General features: G+C 35.1%; 1 protein-coding gene across 1 annotated transcript in view; it reads right to left on the minus strand.

The window, feature by feature from the left end:
- The window catches only part of rg (A kinase anchor protein rugose), a 1582765-nt gene that overhangs the window by 310017 nt on the left and 1255834 nt on the right, over positions 1 to 16914 (minus strand). Inside the window, exon 41 of the mRNA XM_090384432.1 lies at positions 11427 to 11529. Within this exon, the coding sequence (XP_090240558.1) occupies positions 11427 to 11529 (103 nt within the window). The remainder of the gene's footprint in view (positions 1 to 11426; positions 11530 to 16914) is intronic.

Raw genomic sequence — 16914 nt, forward strand, 5'->3', positions numbered from 1 at the left:
GATGTAGAGAGTATGTTTTTATATCGGACTTGAAAAGAATGCAATTGCAGGAAATTGAATTATTTCTGGCAAATGGCCCCTAAGCCTCAGATGGTAAAAGTCCATAATAATACCATGACGCCATGTAGTATCAAATGATTTTTTCAAGATGTAAATTGACCATGACTAGATGTTGTTTCATGACAAAGGCATTGCAGATATGAGACTCGGCTTTAATGAGCACATCTAGGGTTGATCTATTTTTTCGAAAGCCATACTGATGATCTGGAAGGAGATTCTCTGACTCCATGATGTAAGTGAGCCTAGTATGAACCATTCTTTCCAAAATTTTTCCCATGCAACTTCTAAGAGATTTAAAGTAGTTTTCAACAAAGAAAGGATTTTTTCCTGGTTTTGGTAAGGCAATAATGAATGAATGGTGTCATGAAGAAGGATATGCATTTTCAGAGAAGATCCGATTATAAAAATTTAATAGGGTTCTCAAGTCTTTTCCAAGTAAATGCTTTAGCATAATGTAATGAACTCCATCTGGACCTGCAGCCCTACTGGAAGATCTATTTAATGATTCTTGAAGTTCTATTAATGTAAACGGTTGATTGTATGAGAATGAGCGGCATGTGAAGAAGTTGATTTTATACCATTCTGCACCTTCTTTGATGTATAGGTGGCAGAAGCTGAGATTTTTGAAAATGATTCTGCTAATGCATTTGCAACTTCTTCAGGAGTAGAAATGTCTTTCCCTTTCCAATACAAGTATCAGAGAGGGCAGCCGAGCAAATTTGCCATTTAATGCCTGTATTCTTTTCCTGATGATCCGTGTATCCATGTCTTTGGTGATGGTTGAGGCAAAAGCAATCCATGAATCCGGTTTTGCTTTCTGCCTAACTTGTCTAGCTTTTGCTTTTAGTCTTTTAAAAGCAATTAAGTTACTAGTTGTGGGATACTTGTGGAAATTATTCCAAGCACGGTTTTTTTCCCTGTTTGGTAATTAATCAATCTGTATTCCACCAGTGATTTCTGTGTTTTTGATATGGCGTGGATTTTGGAATGGAGGCCTTAGCTGCAGTCAGAATCTGATTGGTTATGTTAAGTGTTTACATCATCAATATGTTGTCTTTGAACATAAAATCTGTCTAAGAGTATTTGGGCAGAATATCTACCCCAGATTGCCTTTTTAAACTGCCAAGTGGATTGTTGATTTGGATTTGGAGTTACCCCTGTTTGTAGTGAGAAAATAATTGGAAAGTGATCACTGTTAAAGGGATTGGTTAATACAGACCATGTCACGATTGGAAATATGGATGGTGAGCAAATTGACAAGTCTTTTGTGGAAGCAAATCCGGTTGCTAAGTAGATGTAGGTAAGACAGCCAGAATTTAATAAATTAAGATCATTATTATGCATGAATTCCTCCATCAATTTGCCTCTTCAATCCATTGTAGCAGATCCCCACAATGGACGGTGTCCAGATGCCAGAATATAAATGGAAACAATGGTAAATGATGTACCAACTGCAATGCGAGCTGCCACAGCTTCTAGGGTAGTTCTTAATTGGATCAGTCTGGATGGTATGTTAGTGTTAACGAAAATAGCAACTCCTCCATGTGCAGGTGATTCTGAGTTCCTATCTCATCTGTAAATGGTATAACTTGAAAATTTTAGCAAAACTTGGGGTGACAAGAATGTTTCCTGTAAGCCTACGCCTACGGTATTGAATTGAGCTATTAAATTTCTTAAGTAATCAGAATGACTGCTTAGTCCTCTGCAATTCCATTGTATGATGTGATGCATTATTTAGGTTTACCTGAGGATGATTCATCTGACTGTTTTTTGTACGTGGGACATTTTTTCTGGTCTTTTTTGAGAATGTGGGGCGTCCGATATCCATGGTGTCATCTGTATGGAGTTCTAGAATGGGCTCCTTGTTATCTAGCAGCTCATCTACATCCATACTGTTGGTGGGAGATTTCATTTTTTTTAGAGACTGATTCAGAGGACCGAGCACAGTCTGACATTGATGTGTTTAGGGGAAATGTAACTTCTGTTTGAGTACCAGTCGTTGATACTTTTTGCACAGTACTGCTTACTGCAGTTGGCTTTTGAACTACTTGAGCGAAAGTGGGTCACGTGTTGAATTGAGCCTTTACGACTTTTTGGCTTCTTGGTGACGTTTTCTTTGGCTTTGACCCGCTGAATGCTTTTTTTATTTTTTCCAAAGATGAAAATCTTTGCAATAGGCAGTATGTGGGCCATTACAATTTGAGCATTTGTGCTGTTCTGATTTACATTCTGAGTGAATGTGCTTGCGTGAACCGCAATTAGCACAAGTGGCTAAACCTCTGCAGCACACATTTTTGGAATGCCTGAATTTTTGGCATTTAAAACAGAGTGTTGGGTTAGGAACGTACTTGTTTTATTTAACAATTGAGATACCTTGCTTTGATGGACGTTGGAGGTTTCGGGCTATCAAATGTTAATATTATGTTCTGATTCGGAACTAGAGCATTGTCTCATTTGGTATATATGCGCTTTATATGCACAATTCCTTGGCCTTATAATTCTTTTTCAGCTCTACTTCTGGGCAATTTATGAGGTCCCACTCAGCTATCACACTCTAGAAGTGATTAGAGTAGCACGAGGGGAAACGGTGATGGATAAACCACCAAAGGATGTTAGTTTTTGGAGCCATTGTGATTGCCATTCATCTGAGACCTCAACAAACAGTTCACCAGATCTAAGACGCCGGGTTGTTTTTGGTGATCCTATTAGATTTTCTAGGTGTTTCTATATTTTAAAAGGTGAGAGACTACCTAGAAACTGTTCTTGAGTAGAGTGCAATACAAGATGCATTGGAGCTCTTCTCTTAATAGTATCAGCTTTTTTGTCTTTTGACATTGCATGAGTTAGTCTTCTATCTCATGAGTACCATGTTAGGATCCTTAGGTCCTGTAGGAGAGATCATTTTGCTTCTTTTCACCCTGGAAAGATAACCTTTCTTTCCAGGTTACCAGCCCTGCCATGGGAAAGCAGGAGCAGTGCCACAAGGGTAACCAAGTGGCTGAGTTAGTTTGGTTAGTACTATTAAGGAAACAGAAAGCTGAGTTTCCTTTCTGGAACTCTGCCTAGTTCTTGTAGTGAAGAAGTTATGCAATACAACTAAATAATGTAAAAACTATTTAAAACCAAAAGAAAACTATTCGCTTTGTACACGCAGTATAGAGCTCACTTGGAATCGCTTGGTTACACTAATAATCACTTGGCACCCAGGGCCTGGTCAAGACAACCAAGCAGATATTGTTGAGAAATCAAAGACATAATGTCACATAGATATAAGGAATGCAAAATTTGAATTTTGGGGGTAAAATGTGTGCAGAAAGGACAGACATGATAGAAAGGGAGGAGGGGGTTATGTTGTTAATTAAGAAACATAAAATCTGAGGCAGTGCATCCAGTTAACATGGGTGGACATTGCAACGTTGAGTCAGTTTGGTGCGATATAAGTTGTTGTTGTTTGGTTTTTAGGAGCATTAGCAACTAAGGCCATATTGCTCCGGGAATATACAGTGGTATATTCCCGGAGCAATATGACCTTTCCGCATCCTCCGTATTTGGTGGTGATGGGCTCGAACCCCGGTCTAATCAAGGGTGTGCTATGCATTGCTGCTCCTTCCCACCTGGCTACAGAGGCGCCTTGCGATATAAGAACTGGGAGAGAAAAATGAGAGTAGGAGTATGTTATAGGCCTAATGACTCTGATGAGCACAACAAACAACTGTACAAAGAAATAGAGCAGGCTACTAAATCAAAATGTCTTATAATGTACTCAGATGTTTGAGATGAGATGGGACAGGGACGACATACATTTTCTGAATTTTGATGTAGTTTAATTTAATTTATATATGAACTTATAGACGAACAGAAAACTCACTACACCATTATTATGAGGGACTTCAATGCGAAGGTTGGAAAGAGACAAAACAGTGCTGAAATGGAAACTATAAGAAGTTTTGGAATTGGTGAAAGAAATGAAGCAGGTTAAAGACATGTGGAATTTGCAGAATCTCGAGGGATGTCAGTAATGAATATTTTTTTCAAGAAAAGGGTGAACAGAAAGTGGACATGGATTAACAAATGGATTAACAACTAATGAAATTGACTTCATCCTCATTAACAGAAGATATATTGTGAACGACGTTACCGTCCTGAACAAGGTAAATGTTGGAAGGGATCACAGAATGGTAAGATGCACACTTGATAGAGATGTAAGAAAAGAAAGGAAAAAAACTGACTCAAATAAATAATACAAAGGTTTTTGAGATAATAAAAGAGGAGAAAAAGCAGTATGCAGTGGAACTTAAAAACAAGTTTGAGCTTCTGAAGACTTTTCAGGACCAACATATCAACGAGGAATACAACAACTTTCTGAAAGTGATAAAGCCCAAGAAACCCACAGGTAAAAAGAAATCCAGAGAACAAACAATTAGGCAAGAAAAACTTGTCATGATGAACCAAAGACAACAAATGAAGAGCAAGATAAACACTGACAAGGAGAAAATTGAGTATACTGAGTTATACAAAGCTATTAGAAAGAGACTCAGAGAGAACATAAGAAGATTTAACACAAGAAAAGTAGAAGAGCATTAAGGGAAAACAAAGGATCAGCAGCCATGAGCAGCAATACAGAAAGACAAATGATACTGAAACAGAAGAATAGTGATGATGTACATATAAATAGCACAGAAGGCATAATTCAAATAGCAGAAGACTACTATAGAGAATTATACAAGGAGTGAGGGGATGATGCCAGCAGGAGGGAAGATGGATTACAAATTAGTAACACATACAACATACCTAATATCCTTCCTGATGAGGTAGAACATGCGTTGAAGAAAATGAAGAATCAGAAAGCCCCGCGGGAAGATGAAATTACTGTAGAGTTGTTAAAATTGGGAGGAAGAGACATGACACAAAAACTAGCAAGACTCTTCACAAAATGCATTAGAAAAGGTGTGATGCCTAAGGAGTGGAATAATGCAATCATAGTTCTGCTGCATACGATAGGAGATAAATCAGAAATTGGAAATTATAGACCAATTAGCTTGTTATCCCACATCTACAAGTTGTTCACGAGAGTCATTACTAAAAGATTAGAAAGAATACTCGACGAGAATCAACCAAAAGAGCAAGCTGGCTTTAGGACAGAATTCTCAACTATGGATCACTTTCACATAATATCGCAGCTAATGGATAAAGCATGATGACAGTCCATATCATCATGTCTTCGAGCTATGTGTCCTGCCAAAGACCATGTCAGTTCTTTAGTTTTCATAAGAATGTCCTTTATTTATGTTTACTGCCTAATCCACGTGTTTCTCTTCTTATCTAACAGTCTGATTCCCAATATAATTCGTTCCATTCTTCGCTGTGTCATTCTCAGCTTCTCTTCCATTCTTTTGGTAAGTGTCCAAGTTTCACTTCCATAACTCATGGTGGGTAGTATACATTGGTTCATTATTTTAAGTTTCAGACAAATTGGGATATTGCTCCTCAGTATGTGACTATATTTCCTGAATGCTATCCATCCAAAATTTATTCTTCTCTTGACTTCCAGCCATTTATCATTATTACAGCTAATAACTTGTCCCAGATAAGTATATGACTCCACCTTTTCAATTACTGCTCCTTCAATCATTATATCCCTTTCTATGGCATACTTGTTCATTATTACTTTTGTTTTAGCCATATTCATCTTTAGTCCAAAATCATTACTAACTCTGCATAACTTAAGATTTTCCTCTAATTCTTTGGGATTGTGGCTTATGACCACAATATCATCTGCAAATCGTAAATGGTTTTGGTATTCTCCATTCACACTGACTCCTTTCTGAGACCAGTCCAAGCAGTAAACAACTTTGGTGATATTGTGTCTCCTTGTCGAATTCCTTTCTCAATTTTAAATTTGCTACTGTCTTTGTCTAGTCTAAAGGAGGTAGCGTTCTCATATAATTTCTTCAAAATCATAATGCATGGCGTGTCTACACCTTGTCTTTCCAGTACCCGAAACATTACCTTACGTTTTATGGAGACAAATGCCTTTTCATAATCCACAAATACCAGGAATAATGGTTTTATATTAATCTGCTTGAATATGGATAGGGCTAAACAAAAGTAATGATGAATGAGTATGTCACAAAAAGGGATATAATCATTGAAGGAGCAGTAATTGAATAGGTGGATTCATATACAGTAAACCCCCGCTATTCGCGGGGGTTACGTTCCTGAGAAATGTCGCGAATACCGAAAACGCGAATACTGAGTTATGGCTCCCATAGTAATAAAGGGGTTCCGTTCCAAAGTATGAAATATATAAGAAAAACTAGTCTAAAATTTTGTCTATGTATGCAAGCATATGGCATCGAAATGAAAATAAGAAACAATTTAATATTAAATGTAATATTTATTAGAAATTTCAAATGAATCTTTCAAACCAGCGCCTTTGCTTGCTAGCAAAAAAAACATCCCGCCAGTGCTGCTATCAGCAGTTTCGCTAAAGTGTTGATAAAGGAGTTTTGCCTTTTCGCGAATGATGAGTGAACTTAACGGAATTTTATTTTGAGTTCGGTCTTCTATCCACAGATTTTAAGCTTTTTCCATTTTTTCTAATTTAACATCATGAGTTACAGAGCAAATTTTTGAAGCAATTAGCGCGTTTTCATGGACACTACGGCGGACTTTTTCTTCCGATTTTTTGATTGATCGTACCGTTGACTCATTGATTTTATAATGTTTTGCCACTGAGGAGACACTTGCACCATTAGAAATTTTGTCTAATAACTCAATTTTATTCGCTAATGTCATCACCTTCTTTGATATTTTCACATTTCCCTTGTTATTCGTAGCCATATTTTTGTAGGGGTTAGAAAGAACTTGTCCACAATAAAGTCACTTTCTTCCGTTAACACACTCGAAAAAGTCTGTTTTACACTGCAAAACGGTAGATTTATCACTTTTGTAAGCATACCAATTTATAAATTTATTCAATTTATAAACATATAAATTAAAAGCAAACGACGAAACCTTCCATGACAAGCGCATAACACATACTGAACAAGGATTAGCGAGAAACATCCACGCTCGCGATTTTGTCACCCCTCTCCCCTCACCCACTGAGCGCTGTTTTGACCGGGAAAGATAACTTTAGCCACGCCCATGTTTTTTATGGCAGAAAATATTCATGGCGCTTTAAAATTCACATTTTTTTAGGTTTCATTTTATATTAAATCGGCGATCGCGAATACGCGAAACCACGAATAGCGGGGGTTTACTGTACTTATCCGGGACAAGTCATTAGCTGTAATAATGATAAATGGCTGGAAGTCAAGAGCTGAATAAATTTCGGATGGATAGCATTCAGGATATATAGTCACATACTAAGGAGCAATATCCAAATTTGTCTGAAACGTAAAACAATGAACCAATGTATACTCCTCACCATAACTTATAAAAGTGAAACTTGGGCACTCGCCAAAAGAATGGAAGAGAAGGTGAAAACTACCCAGCGAAGAATGGAACGAATTATATTAGGAATAAGACTTTTAGATAAGAAGAGAAACACATGGATTAGGCAGCAAACATAAACAAAGGACATTCTTATCAAAACTAAAGAACTCAAATGGTCTTGGGCAGGACACATAGCTTGAAGACATGATTACAAATGGACTAAGAAAATAACAGAATGGTACCCAAGAGGAGCTAAAAGAAAACCTGAAGACAACAAGGGAGATGGACAGATGAAATTCAAGGGTTTGTGGGTAGTAAATGGATGGCCATTGCACAAAACAGAAGAAACTAGAAACTTGCTGGAGAGGCCTTCATCCTGCAGTAGATTGAAAATGGCTGATGATGATGAATTTAATTTAAAATTAAATTACATTAAAATTCAGTAATACGTCACTGCTAACCCATCTCAGATGCTGGGTCTTTTATGCACATGTGCTAAGAGAACAAACAATCTCTATTATAAAGTCAATCATGCACTTCGTGTTTCTACTATCCTGTTATCATAACTCTAGTGAAAAAGTTTAAAATTACTTCAGGAAAGTAATTTAAAAAAATTTTTTTAAATTATTTTGGCACTCATTTTTTTAAGTATGGACTTAATGTCTTCTTTCACTCAGTGATTTTGGTTGATGGTTTCATGTATTCGGGGTCGGGTTGGAGATTACTGGTACATTGGAGCATTAGTTTTATTTTCGAGTGATTAGAATTCATTTAACATACGTTATACTCATTATAGCTACAGAGAGAAAAAGTATTGAAGTGTTGTGCAGGATATCATAGAGGTAATTCCTCATTTCATAGTCAGTAATGGTACAAAAAGAAGCCTGACACAGTATTATATTACAATGAAAGAAAGTACAGGGTTGATGTTTTATACCAAAGGGCTAAAAAATATTCAACAAAAGTAGGTTCACATCATCTTGGCGTAATCAATTCTTGGATTATTTATGAAGAAGTGATAGGGAAAGTTATGAAGAGAAGAGATTTTATATTGAATCTAGCTGAAGAACTCAGAAAAGAATATACAGATTCACAGAAAGCAGCAGTTCAAACCAGTTACAATAGCGGCCTGGTGAAACCTCTCCAAAAGGTATCAATGCCAAATTAGGCAATGCAAGGAAAACAAAACTACAGATGTGCACTGTGAGTAAAAAGAATGTAGGCAGAACGCATACAGGAACTGTTGAAAACACTGCAATTTGTTTAAATCAAGCAATTAATTTTTAAACTTCAGTCTGTTTCCTAGACAAAAAAGTTTTGTGTTTCAAATTTTTGCTTTCAGAAATATTACTTTTATGCGTATTACCATAAGCATATAAAGTAACTGGCAGCAGTATGTACTGTTTCCAGTTATTTTTTATAAATGCTTATAATAAAATGTTGAAAACACAAATTAAAAGTCTATTTTATGCATAGTGGTCCGAATGGCCAGCAATAGCAATTTCAGGTATTTTTGCTAGTTGGTGGTTCTAGTGTTAATGTTTTTTCAATTTCATAAGAAAATAAAGAGATAAATAATAACAATAAAGCAAGGAACTGTTTTACATTGACAATAATAATCATTAAGATAAAAAAAAAAAAAGTGCATTTTGTGCAACGGTTAAACAAAAACAAAGATGAACTATTTTCCATAGCAGCTATCTCTGCCACGTTTAGAAGCTGAAAGGAAAACTATCAAGTTAACTAACAGAATGCTTTATTTAGAAAGTCAGAGAGTGGACAACCTTGACTTAGAATGGCAATCATTCGATGCCCAAACAGTGCATCAACAACAACACAGCACAAAAAAAAAAAAAAAAAATACAATGGTCACACAGAACTCATCTGATTCTTTACATTTTTATTTCAAAGGAAGTCATAATTTTTCACTTTCCACATCTTAAATAAAAACTTTACTACATTTAGAAAGTAGGAAAAAAAAAATTCATATTTTTAATTATCAATTAACAATTAATGTGAAACAGATAGTTTCAAAGGGCACCAGTCAGGTCCTGCACAACTGACATCAGGTTAACAAAATTGTGTTATATAGTCTTTAGAATTCCATTTCTATCTAAATATCCCTGTATTGTGTTTTGTACTAGTGCTTTCCATGATTTTCTCTAAAAGTGAAGTCAGACTGACTGGTCAGTAGTTACCTGGATCACTGACACTTCACTCTTAGAACCACCTTTATGAACTAGCAATTCACTGGCACCTCTCTCCAATACAGAGGAATCGCACGCCCAAGTAAAATTATGCCCTCATTAAACTGAATAGTATAATGCATTCTCTGTTACCTCCTTCAAAATTACTAGATATATATGCCTCAGACTCCAGGCACTTAATTGTTTAGGCTTGAAAGTTTTTCTAATAAGTGATCATCCATAATTTTAATATCATTAATTTGCTATTGATTGATTATCCTTTCCTAACTAAGCAGGGTCTTTCATCTGTAAAGTTCAATGTGAGGTAGCTATTCAATTTATGAGCAACATTAAGTGAATTATCTAACTTTCCTCACACACTCATTACACAAGAGTCCAATCTGAGTCATTTTCTTCTTCTTTGTATTCATATGAAAAATTCCTTATCAGCATTCTTTGTTCTCTTAGACAGTGATTTCTCATATTCATTGGGAAAATCAAGTACCAGCACAGCGCCAGAAAAAAATATTGTGAGCCTGCCATGTTAGCGATCCAGGTGTCCTATGTGAAGTCTATGCCCATGGGAGCTGACCCACTTGCTACCCCCCCATTTATAATAGAAAACAAAAACATTATCACAGAAAGTTTGTTAGTTTCTCAAGCAACCAGTGACTGATGATTAAAAAATGCATGCTGTATTATCACCAAATCTTGAGATAAGGTCAAGAATGTATAGGAATAGGTTTGTTTCAAGAAAAATTATTTACGCCTTCTCCTGTTTACTAATTTGTCTCAAATACTAGGTTGGTATATTGGTGCAATGACAGATTTAAGAATCCCAGCAAACACCAGCCAGTTCTGTGAAAAAATATAAAAAACATGTAGTATTTTGATAATAGTAATATCAAAATACTACATGTATGTACGGTAAGGTGTAAAACACAATACATTATCATTCACCTGATGGATGGCTGAAAGATCAAAAATGTAATGTATTACAAATAACTGGTTATTTGTAAAACAAATAATTACTAATGTATTACAAATAAAAGTTGTGACAACTTTTTCTTTTGTTTCCATCTTCATCAAAATTCACAAAAATATTCAATATATTCCTGGGAAAATAACAGCTCGCATATGATTGTGTATAAGTTGATCAATAAATAGAAATGATGGATAGCGACTTAACTCTTAAGGAATAGGACATTTGGGAAAAAAATATAGATATATACAGATATATGTAGTTTTTCCTGTTTGCTAATTTGTGTCAAATACTAGGTTGGAACATTGGTGTAATGACAAATTTAAGAATCACAACAAAGACCAGAACACCAGCCAGTTCTGTGATAAAAATATAAAAACGTGGTATTTTAGATAATAGTAAAGTACGGTACTTTACTATTATCAAAACAACTAGGTACCTTCCCCTCACTGATGATGAAGTCAACTAGCTACGAAATGGTGCTGTCTGGGTGGTAGTGCCCATCTGAGAATAAGTAACAGTAGTATTCTCTACCAGAGAAGTGTTACTTATTCGAAGTAGTGCAATACCTAGGCAACTCGTTGTGAAGGTGTTCACAATATGAGATATGAATAAACAATGCACTCATACTACATGGGTAGAACAAAAGATGGAAGTACTATACCCATGCATAAACAACCTCTTTCATTCTCTTAGACTAGAAATATTTTTTGTACAGTAACACGTATGACACAAAGAATTAGTATGTTATCACTCACCTAGTTTGTGGAATTCCATATTTTATTCCCACACCAACACAAGGAAGAGCTTTTATTACTTTTTTAACTGTCATGTGATCTTGAAATGTAAACATGATGGAAGCTGACAAAAGAAAGAATCATCAATTAATAATCGCAAAAATTCTCTGAAAAATTACAGAAAATTCAAAAATATTCTAAAAAGTAACAATGGTTAAATGGCATGCTGCACAGATTATCTTTATCTAAACACTTGAAATGAATTTGTCAGTTTAGTCTTTCAGTGTTATTCTGGTGGTGTTACAACAGGATTAGAATTAATCAAAAATCAGAGGAGAAAAAAAGGAAGGAAAAAAAAAAAAAAAAGGTAAGATTTAGAACGTATTAGCAATAAACAGAGTCTAAACTTTACACGAGTGAAAGACTTTCATTTCAAGCTTTTAGATACTATAAAGTAATTTAACATGCCTTACAAAATTAAAAAACACTTCACACATAGGTAGTATTTTTAAATTAAAAGTTTTTATAATGATTCATGAGCAGATTATAACTAAAAATTTTAAGTGCTAAGTAAAATCTGTAGAATATGGTCAATGTATTTGATAACTTCCTAGATTATCAGATACAGTGACCATCTGGGAAGATTTTTATTTTTTTTAATCTAGCTACAAAATTGCAGAAGTTGTGATAGCTTCAACACAAAGGCAACTAAGGAAAATATATTTTCCATCATGCAGTATGATTGATATCTTTTAAGGTTATGATGGACATTATGGTGAGATCAAATCTTGTTTACATTTCAAGGGCACAGCTCTAAAATTGTGTTTGCAGACCAGTTGATAGATAGTCCACAAGACCAAACCTACTGGTAACTCTCTCTCTCTCTCTCTCTCGGAGGCATCTGGATCAGCTAGTGTATAATCTCACTGCCCCTACTCTGCCAGAAAGTGAGTGGAAGGAATCCGAGTAGGCTGTATGCAAGGGGCATCATCAAGGCCAGTGGTCTCCAAAATACGGTGTGCGAGATAATCCACAATAAATCAATATTTATTAATTATGAAAACTTTTAGTTTTTCGAAATGTAATTGAAAATAAAAATTATAAATAAATGTTTTTTTAATACTTCAATATGTGGCTTTGTTTAATCATGCCATCGATCATGCATGTTCAAGTACATGCATTTAGTACTTGAACTTCAGTTTAATTTTGTTTTGTATTTTTTTATTTGTGATCTTTTAAAATTATATGTGATTTTAGATATAATGCCTTCCATGTCTTCCAACTCAAGAATCAGAGGAGAAAAAAAAAAAAAAAGAAAAAAAAAGGTAAGATTTAGAATGTATTAGCAATAAACAGAGTCTAAACTTTACACGAGTGAAGGGCTTTCATTTCAAGATTTTAGATACTATAAAGTAATTTAACATGCCTTACAAAATTATATAAAAAATATATATTAAACATACATGTAACTTTTTTATTCTGGGGTGCGTGTTAGGCCTTTTAAATAAAATAAGAGTGCGCGACCAAAAAAGTTTGGAGACCACTGGTCAAGGCTATGTTATGTCAAAGAGCTGGATTTTTTCTTGGTTGTGTACTCCAATCCAAAAATTTCATAACTTTATACATGTCCCCACCCTTTACTTTACTACTGCTTTATCACAATCAGCAAAACTAATGGAACAAACTAAATTGCAAAAAGATCTAAACCTCCCAACAACTTCCTCAATCATTTCAAAAATATCTGTGGTCTCAGTACCAATCTCAATCCATTTCAACCTGCAGTCTGACAAGACCAATTATATTTCAGAGAGAGAGAATCCCAATTATCAGCTGATTCAACTGCTCATCTCAGTTGACCAAATTATTCACTGTACAACTCCTTTCATGTCAAAGGTAGTATTTGTGCATGTCTGTTCTGATATTTCCTATCAGAGATTTAATAATTTAGATTCACCTCTTTTTGATCTTTTCTGGCTTAAAATCTCTCTACCCAAGTCTGTTCAAATTGATCTGTTGCCTCTATCATTCTCACCACTGCACTAATTTTCCTTGGTGATTTTAATGTTCACAAATCCTGCTGTCTTCCAGTTTCTAGTCATCACATAGACCCAAATGGTAGAGATGCTGAGACTTTTGCAATTACTAATGATTCTTCATTTACATCCAGAATACCAGATAATCCTATCAACACAGCCAACACTTTTGATCTTTTTCTCACGAAAAACACATCCAAGTACACAGTCAAGGTAAATGGTCCTCTGATCACCTAAGACCACAACTTGGTGATGGGCTCTTCTCCAGTGGAGCCTTTCACATGTGGACATTCTCAGCTTCATGTTCTTTGGTATTACAAGAATGCAAAATGGGATGATCTGCGAGATTTCTATTCTTCTTTTCGTTCGTTGGATTAAGTTTTCAAATCTTCTGATGTCAGTTGATCAGACAGCATCAGTGAAATTATTTTTTGACAGATGAAATCCTTTATTCCACCATCCACTTTAAAATCTTACTTTAAACTAAATCTTGGTTTTTCGATAAATGTGCTAAGAATATTCAAGATAAGAATGTTGCCATCGAAATCGCCAGGTTCATTTTCTGGCTACATCAAAGCTTGCAACAATTGTAGAGCAGTTATTAATCAATCAAAACTAGAGTTTGAACAAACTAAGAGTAGAAAACTTGCTTCTTGTCCAAAGGGTAGTCAAGCATTCTGGTCTTTTCCAAAGCTACTGGCTGCAACATTTGCCCTTCTCTACTCCAACCTGTATTAAAACCTGATGGTTCTATTACCACTTCAGTTAAAGATAAAGCTGACTGCTAGCAGTCCATTTTTCTTCTAACCCTTGTATTGATAAACCTTGGTAAACCACCTTCTGCCATTCCCAGTACACTCCATTCAATACTTCCTGTGGTCTTCCATCAAAAGGTTGTCAGAAGAATTTTGAATAATCTTGATGCCAAGAAAGCTCCAGGTCCTAATGGTATTTCTCCACTTGTTCTCAAAACTTGTGCTCCTGAGCATTCTCCTGTTCGGTGTCAAGTTTTAATACTTTTTTTTTTATTCCAGTGATGCTTTTCTTTCTGCTTGGAAATTTGCTCATATCCAGCCATTTCCTATAAAATGAGACAAAATACTCCCATCCAATTATCATCCCACTGAACTTACTTGTACACCTTCTAAAATAAAGGAGAAATCCATTATCTGCCAACTCCTAAATTATCTCAAAACCTTCCATCTGATCAATGATTGCTAATATGGATTCCATCAGTGTTGATCCATCGGTGATATACTGGCTTATGTTACCCATCTATAGACAAATTCAATGGAAAAGTCTGGTAAAACTCAAGCAGTTGTTCTTGACATTTCAAAGGCTTTTGATCGTGTTTGGCATAAAGATCTTCTAAAGTTGACAGTCCAAAAATTTCCATCTTATGGACTGCCAACTGCTTTTTTAATTTGGTATACCCAGTTTTCTCTTTTACTGCTCACTACTGGTGATGGTAGACAGTTCTCTGTTTTCTAACTTCTCCAGTAATGTTGGTGTTAACCAAGGTTTAAGGTTTAGTTCTTTCTACTACTCTTTTCCTCTTGTATATTATGACCTTAAATTGACTGAAAATCCTATCCATAGTTTTGCTGATGGTAGCACATTACATTCTGCCTTTCAATTTAGAACCTTGTACTGCACAAAAACTGCTTCAACTTAAATATCCACTACCAATTCCTTAAATGCAGATCTTCAGGTAATTCTCTAATAAGGTAAATATAATGTAATTGATTTCAATTCTTCTAAGATTCAGGATCGAAAGTATCCACATACCAGTCAAAGAATTTTCACCTCCAAGAAATGATAAGTTTGAAGAATTTTGCCGTTTTATTGATCTAACTGTCATATTCAATCATATTCTATAAGTAGCTTCATAGTCCTAATCATGCTTGTTATTTTATTTTTTAATTTAGTTAGAGATTTTGTAGGTTACTACTTAATATGCATAGAACCTTTGTATTGTTCGATTCTTGCTGCCATTGTTATAGTTATAGAGTGGTAGGGGAATTAAAATTTTTTAATTGTAGCAAATAGGTAGCTCTAAAGTTTGAATCATATAATTTTATATATGATTCAAATTATATATTTATAATTATATAATTATAAATATACAATATTGTTATATATTATAATTAACTGATAACTTGCAAGTGTAACAGTATAGCCTAATACATACAACACAAATTTGGTAGCATGGTAGTATTATTGCTGCGTAACTGGTATATCGATAAGAACGTTCAACTTTTAATAAAGTATAATTGGTGCATAGAGTTAATAAAATATAACTGGTGCATAGAGTTATTAGTGCATTAGATATATTTGTTTAGTGAAGTATATTTAAGTATGCTGAATTTGAATAAAAATCATGCCTCAGACCAGAGCATCAAAGCAAAGGGCCCAAGGCAGAGGCGGAATGGCCATTTTATTCGTAGTTCTTTTATATGTTCTACAAAGGTCAACTTGTTGTCTAGAATAAGTCCAAGAAATTTTACACTTTGTTTAACTGGTATTGTGTTACCTTGCAATATTAGTTTAGGTTCAGGGTGTAAATTTCGTTTTCTACAGAAATGTACCTGGACTGTTTTTTTGTTTTGTTATTCTAAACCCGTTTTTCTGGGCCCAATGACTGATGTTGTTAATTGCACATTGTAGTTGTCTTTCTATTGTTCCTATGTTCTGTGCTTGATATGAAATACTGAAGTCATCTACATATAGTGTGTATGACACTGTGGGTGGTAATTTTTTTGTGATGCTATTGATTTTTATGGAGAATAGTATGGCACACAGGACAGACCCTTGGGGAACCCCTTCTTCTTGTTTATATGATTTTTACATTGTGTTTTGTGCTCTAACTTGAAATGTTCTATTTTTCATGAAATTTTGGATGAATAGTGGTAAATGTCTTCGAATCCTGCATCGTGGATGTCTTGTAATATACCGTGTCTCCATGCTGTGTCACATGCCTTTTCTATATCAAAAAATACAGCAACCATATGCTTTGAGGTTATAAATGCATCTCTTATATCTGCTTCTCTTCGTACAAGGTGATCTAATATGGATCGATTGTGTCTAAACCCACACTGCATACTGGTGAACCAGTTAGTTGTCTCAAAAAACCAGACTAATCTTTTGTTGATCACCTTCTCTAGCACTTTGCTTAAGCAGCTAGTGAGGGCTATCAGTCGATAGTTGTTTGGGTCCTTCTGATCTTTATTGGGTTTTTGGAAAGCTAATACTATTGCATGATGCCATGCTTCAGGATATTGGTTTTCTAAAAAAATGCAGTAGTACAGTTGAAGGAGGTTTTCTACTTCTTTCTGCTTTAGGTGTTTAAGCATATCATAGTGTATGTTGTCTGGTCCAACTGCACTTGGTTTTGTTTGTGATACTGCTTGACGTAAATCATATATTGTAACTGGTTGGTGTAGGGTTCAATCTTTTTAGTATTAAAATTAATTCTG

This window comes from Mastigoproctus giganteus, chromosome 11 (genome assembly GCF_048544385.1).
Source record: "Mastigoproctus giganteus isolate SK-2022 chromosome 11, ASM4854438v1, whole genome shotgun sequence".
Lineage (NCBI taxonomy): Eukaryota > Metazoa > Arthropoda > Arachnida > Uropygi > Thelyphonidae > Mastigoproctus > Mastigoproctus giganteus.